This window comes from Lampetra fluviatilis, unplaced genomic scaffold, assembly GCF_964198595.1.
Source record: "Lampetra fluviatilis unplaced genomic scaffold, kcLamFluv1.1 SCAFFOLD_382, whole genome shotgun sequence".
Lineage (NCBI taxonomy): Eukaryota > Metazoa > Chordata > Hyperoartia > Petromyzontiformes > Petromyzontidae > Lampetra > Lampetra fluviatilis.
In genome coordinates, this window is record NW_027621001.1 from 44,001 (window position 1) to 50,000 (window position 6,000).

General features: G+C 55.1%; 1 protein-coding gene across 1 annotated transcript in view; it reads left to right on the top strand.

Annotated features, from left to right (window-relative positions):
* Positions 1-6,000, top strand: part of SCARB1 (scavenger receptor class B member 1) — a gene marked incomplete at its 3' end in the record, with an annotated part of 52,675 nt that overhangs the window by 25,368 nt on the left and 21,307 nt on the right. The window contains exons 4-5 of the mRNA XM_078885095.1: positions 1,599-1,799; positions 2,650-2,745. Of these exons, the coding sequence (XP_078741221.1) occupies positions 1,599-1,799; positions 2,650-2,745 (297 nt within the window). The remainder of the gene's footprint in view (positions 1-1,598; positions 1,800-2,649; positions 2,746-6,000) is intronic.

The window sequence follows — 6,000 nt, forward strand, 5'->3', positions numbered from 1 at the left end:
GTCTCTGTGTGTGTGTGAGTCTCTGTGTGTGTGAGTGAGCCTTTGTGTGTGTGAGTCTCTCTCTGTGTGTGTGTGAGTCTCTCTGTGTGTGTGAGTCTCTGTGTGTGTGAGTCTCTCTCTCTCTCTGTGTGTGTGTGTGAGTCTCTCTGTGTGTGTGTGAGTCTCTCTCTGTGTGTGTGTGAGTCTCTCTGTGTGTGTGAGTCTCTGTGTGTGTGAGTCTCTCTCTCTCTCTGTGTGTGTGTGTGAGTCTCTCTGTGTGTGTGTGAGTCTCTCTCTGTGTGTGTGAGTCTCTGTGTGTGTGAGTCTCTCTCTCTCTCTGTGTGTGTGTGTGAGTCTCTCTGTGTGTGTGTGAGTCTCTCTCTGTGTGTGTGTGAGTCTCTCTGTGTGTGTGAGTCTCTGTGTGTGTGAGTCTCTCTCTCTCTCTGTGTGTGTGAGTGAGTCTCTCTGTGTGTGTGTGAGAGAGTCTCTATGTGAGTGAGTCTGCCTGTGTGTGTGTGTGATTCTCTCTCTGTGTGTGAGTGTGAGAGAGTCTCTATGTGAGTGAGTCTGTCTGTGTGTGTGTGTGTGAGTCTGCCTGTGTGTGTGTGTGAGTCTATCTGTGTGTGTGTGTGTGAGTCTCTGTGTGTGTGAGTGAGCCTTTGTGTGTGTGAGTCTCTCTCTGTGTGTGAGTGAGTCTCTGTGTGTGTGTGTGTCTCTGTGTGTGTGTGAGTCTCTCTCTGTGTGTGAGTGAGTCTCTGTGTGTGTGTCTCTGTGTGTGTGTGAGTCTATCTGTGTGTGTGTGTGTGTGTCTCTGTGTGTGTGTGTGTCTCTCTCTGTGTGATTCTCTCGCCCGCTCGCTATCACATCACCCCCACACACCACACCGCACTCCGTCATCACCTCCCCGACGCTGCTCTGGTGACCCACTCGCAGTCGGTACCCGATACCCGTACCCTACCCGATACCCGGCTACCCGTACCCGGCCGGGTACGGGTACCCGTTTGCGACCCTGGTGCGGCCGGGTACGGGTACGGGTAGACCGTGAGTCTCTGGTGAGTCACCGTGTGTCACTCATTTCCCAACGTCTTGTCTCTTCTCACAATTCAAGTTCCAAGAATCAACCCACCCGCGCCTGCAACGTGGCTTCATCCCAGAGGTCGCAATCGGGTACCCGATACCCGTACCCTACCCGTACCCGGCCGGGTACGGGTAGGGTACGGGTACGGCCGGGTACGGGTACCCGTTTGCGACCCCGGTGCGGCCGGGTACCGGTACGGGTAAGGAATCAAAACCCGTACGACGTTTCGATTGCAACACAAGCAATCATCATCAGGTATAAATGAAATAGCGACATAACATCTAACCAGAAAACTATAGACAGACATATAAGCAGACAGATATCACCAAGATATTTCATTTACACCTGATGACGACGATTGCTTGTGTTGCAATCGAAACGTCGTGGTATGCTATCATTACATTTATTACTTGATCTTTACACGTCGCTTTACCGAAAGAACCCAAAGAATAATTCCCGCAGTCACGAAAGCTCCAAAATTAAGATCGAATCAAAACCCGTTTGCGAACCTCTGCCCACTCGTGCCTCTTCCCTGTGCAAGGGGGCAGCGGTGTCCGTGGAAAACGCCCCGGGGTTCGTCAAGTTCATGATGGACACCGCGTTCAATCTGCTGGGCGCTGAGCCGCTGATTCAACTGCGTGTCCGCGACTTGCTGTGGGGATACTCTGACCCCTTCATCGATTTCGTCCACAACAACTTCCCCTCCATCCTGCCCAAGAACAAGTTCGGGTTCTTCATGGACGTGAGTGAGCGGGGTGGGTGGGTGGGTGAGTGGGTGGGTGGGTGGGTGAGTGGGTGAGTGGGGTGGGTGGGTGGGTGAGTGGGTGGGTGAGTGGGTGATTGAGTGGGTGGGTGAGTGGGTGAGTGGGTGAGTGGGTGGGTGATTGAGTGGGTGAGTGGGTGGGTGGGTGGGTGAGTGGGTGGGTGGGTGAGTGGGTGGGTGGGTGGGTGAGTGGGTGGGTGGGTGGGTGAGTGGGTGGGTGAGTGGGTGGGTGGGTGAGTGGGTGGGTGGGTGGGTGAGTGGGTGGGTGAGTGAGTGGGTGGGTGGGTGGTTGGGTAAGTGGGTGGGTGGGTGGGTGAGTGGGTGGGTGGGTGGGTGAGTGGGTGAGTGGGTGGGTGAGTGATTGACTAAAAGACTGACTGAGTGAGTGAGTGGGTGAGTGATTGATTGAATGAGTGGGTGAGTGAGTGAGTGAGTGGGTGAGTGATTGATTGCATGAGTGAGTGAGTGAGTGATTGATTGAATGAGTGGGTGAGTGAGTGAGTGAGTGGGTGAGTGATTGATTGCATGAGTGAGTGAGTGAGTGATTGATTGAATGAGTGGGTGAGTGAGTGAGTGGGTGAGTGATTGATTGCATGAGTGAGTGAGTGAGTGGGTGAGTGATTAATTGAATGAGTGGGTGAGTGAGTGAGTGGGTGAGTGATTGATTGCATGAGTGGGTGAGTGAGTGAGTGGGTGAGTGAGTGGGTGAGTGAGTGAGTGGGTGAGTGATTGATTGAATGAGTGAGTGAGTGGGTGAGTGAGTGGGTGAGTGAGTGAGTGACTTAAAGACTGACTGAGTGAGTGATCTCATTGTTCTCTGTCCTGCCAGTACAACAACTCCAACAACGGCCTCTTCACCGCCCACACGGGCGTCTCGGACATCAGTCAGGCTCACGTCCTCGTCAACTGGAATGGCATGGAGGAGGTGAGGCCTAGCCGACAGGCTCTGTCCAATGCTGGGCTGGACGGTGAATCTCGGGGTACAGAGAACTCAGGGTTGAGTAGAGACTCGGGGTGTAGTAGAGACGCACAGACTCACTCACACAGAGAGCCACAGACTCACTCACACAGAGACCCACAGACTCACTCACACAGAGACCCACAGACTCACTCACACAGAGAGCCACAGACTCACTCACACAGAGAGCCACAGACTCACTCACACAGAGAGCCACAGACTCACTCACACAGAGACTCACTCACACAGAGACCCACAGACTCACTCACACAGAGAGCCACAGACTCACTCACACAGAGAGCCACAGACTCACTCACACAGAGACCCACGGACTCACTCACACAGAGAGCCACAGACTCACTCACACAGAGACCCATAGACTCACTCACACAGAGACCCACTCACACAGAGACCCACAGACTCACTCACACAGAGACCCATAGACTCACTCACACAGAGACCCACTCACACAGAGACCCACGGACTCACTCACACAGAGAGCCACAGACTCACTCACACAGAGACCCACAGACTCACTCACACAGAGACCCACAGACTCACTCACACAGAGACCCACAGACTCACTCACACAGAGACCCACAGACTCACTCACACAGAGACCCACAGACTCACTCACACAGAGAGCCACAGACTCACTCACACAGAGACCCACAGACTCACTCACACAGAGACCCACAGACTCACTCACACAGAGACCCACAGACTCACTCACACAGAGACCCACAGACTCACTCACACAGAGACCCACTCACACAGAGACCCACAGACTCACTCACACAGAGACCCACAGACTCACTCACACAGAGACCCACAGACTCACTCACACAGAGATCCACAGACTCACTCACACAGAGACCCACAGACTCACTCACACAGAGACCCACAGACTCACTCACACAGAGATCCACAGACTCACTCACACAGAGACCCACAGACTCACTCACACAGAGACCCACAGACTCACTCACACAGAGACCCACAGACTCACTCACATAGAGACCCACAGACTCACTCACACAGAGACCCACAGACTCACTCACACAGAGACCCACTCACTCACACAGAGACTCACTCACACAGAGACCCACAGACTCACTCACACAGAGACCCACAGACTCACTCACACAGAGACCCACAGACTCACACAGAGACCCACAGACTCACTCACACAGAGACCCACAGACTCACTCACACAGAGACCCACAGACTCACTCACACAGAGACTCACTCACACAGAGACCCACAGACTCACTCACACAGAGACCCACAGACTCACTCACGCAGAGACCCACAGACTCACTCACACAGAGACCCACAGACTCACTCACACACAGACCCACAGACTCACTCACACACAGAGACCCACAGACTCACTCACACAGAGACCCACAGACTCACTCACACAGAGACCCACAGACTCACTCACACAGAGACTCACAGACTCACTCACACAGAGACCCACAGACTCACTCACACAGAGACCCACAGACTCACTCACACAGAGACCCACAGACTCACTCACACAGAGACCCACAGACTCACTCACACAGAGACCCACAGACTCACTCACACAGAGACCCACAGACTCACTCACACAGAGACTCACTCACACAGAGACCCACAGACTCACTCACACAGAGACTCACTCACACAGAGACCCACAGACTCACTCACGTTTGCGGAGGGGGGCGGGGGGGGGGGTAGATTCCCATTGTCTAGGAGGTTACAGGGCCAGGGTTCACGGCCATGATTTGTGAGTGGACATTGTACCAGAGCTGGGGGCGATCAGAGGTTCGACCCGCTGAATGAGAGCAAATCCAGATGCATGGGTGGGCCAAAGTCCAGCTTTTGGCTGTCTGAGTCTGTGCATACTGCGTGTGTGTGTGTGTACGTGTGTGTTTACGTGGCTGCGTTGGCTGGGTCATGTAGCCCGCATGCCCAGCCACCGCATGCCGAAACAGCTTTTGTTCGGCCGGATCGAGGGGGCTAAACGGGCGCGGCACGGGCTAGAGAAGAGATGGAGTGATGTGGTACAGAAGGACGTGGAGCTGAGTGGACTTGCCGATGACTGGTACCAGCGGTGTCAAGATCGGCCTCTGTGGAGGAGGAGGCTCGTGAAGGACGCTGCTGGGCAGTTGGAGGCAGTCGCCCTCCAACAACAACGGAGGGCGGAGGAGCGACGCTCACAACAACGAGCGGAGCGCCGGGTGGCTAAAGCACAGCAAGTTGGCACAGTAGGGGGCACAGGTGGTGCATCAGCCAGTCATCTCGGTCATTTCAGTCAGTCGACCCGTGGCACCTGCTGGGTCTGCCCCGTGACCTCCTGCCAGCGGGCGTTCGACACTTCACGTGGTTGCCTCAAGGTGCACTTGGCCTGGCACAAGCATCGTGGTGACGTCACCGTCACTTAGTGGCGAATGGCGGTTATTGTTGTTGTGTGGTGTGTGTTTACGTGTCCACACACAAAAAAAAAACAACCCCCTACCTCCTCACGGTGCCGTACGGCAACGCTGTGGTGGGCAGTGCCGTGGGGGGGAGGGCCAATTCCGATTGGCCCTCTCCCCTCATGGCGTCTGTGGCCACCACAGCGGCCAAATGGGGGCTCTGGACGGGTGCGAGGGGCTGGTAACCCCTCCACCTTCAATGAATTACCACAGAACCACGTCTACAATATCTAATTCATAAGCTTGTGCAAGAGGCCCCGGGGGGACAGGCGTCTGTGACGTCCGTTGGCCAAATCCCATTTGGCAGAGCGAGGAGATTGAATCCTTACCCTCGGGGCTCCTCCAGAAACAACGAAAAGCCACTTCGTGTGGCCACGTGGAATGTTCGAACGCTCGCTGCGGATTAGAGGCTGCCACTCCTCTGTCGGGAGCTGTACCGGTACCGCCTGGATCTCTGTGGCATTCAGGAGGTCCGGTGGACCGGCTCTGGCTCCTGCCACCATGAGGGGTGGACAGTCCTCTAATCGGGGCAGGAGACTGCCAAACAACAGGGTGTGGCTCTTCTTCTGAACTAAAGAATGAAGGGGGCGTGGGAGCGTGGCGGTGAGGTGTGGGAAGCTGTAAGCCCCAGGCTACTTTGGGCTCGCCTTCCCATCAACCGGAGGCGAGGAGTGGTGGTCGTGGTTACTTATGCCCCCACCGAAGATGAACATCCGTGGAGGGATGCAGGTAAGGCCGATGAATCAGATGCCTTCTA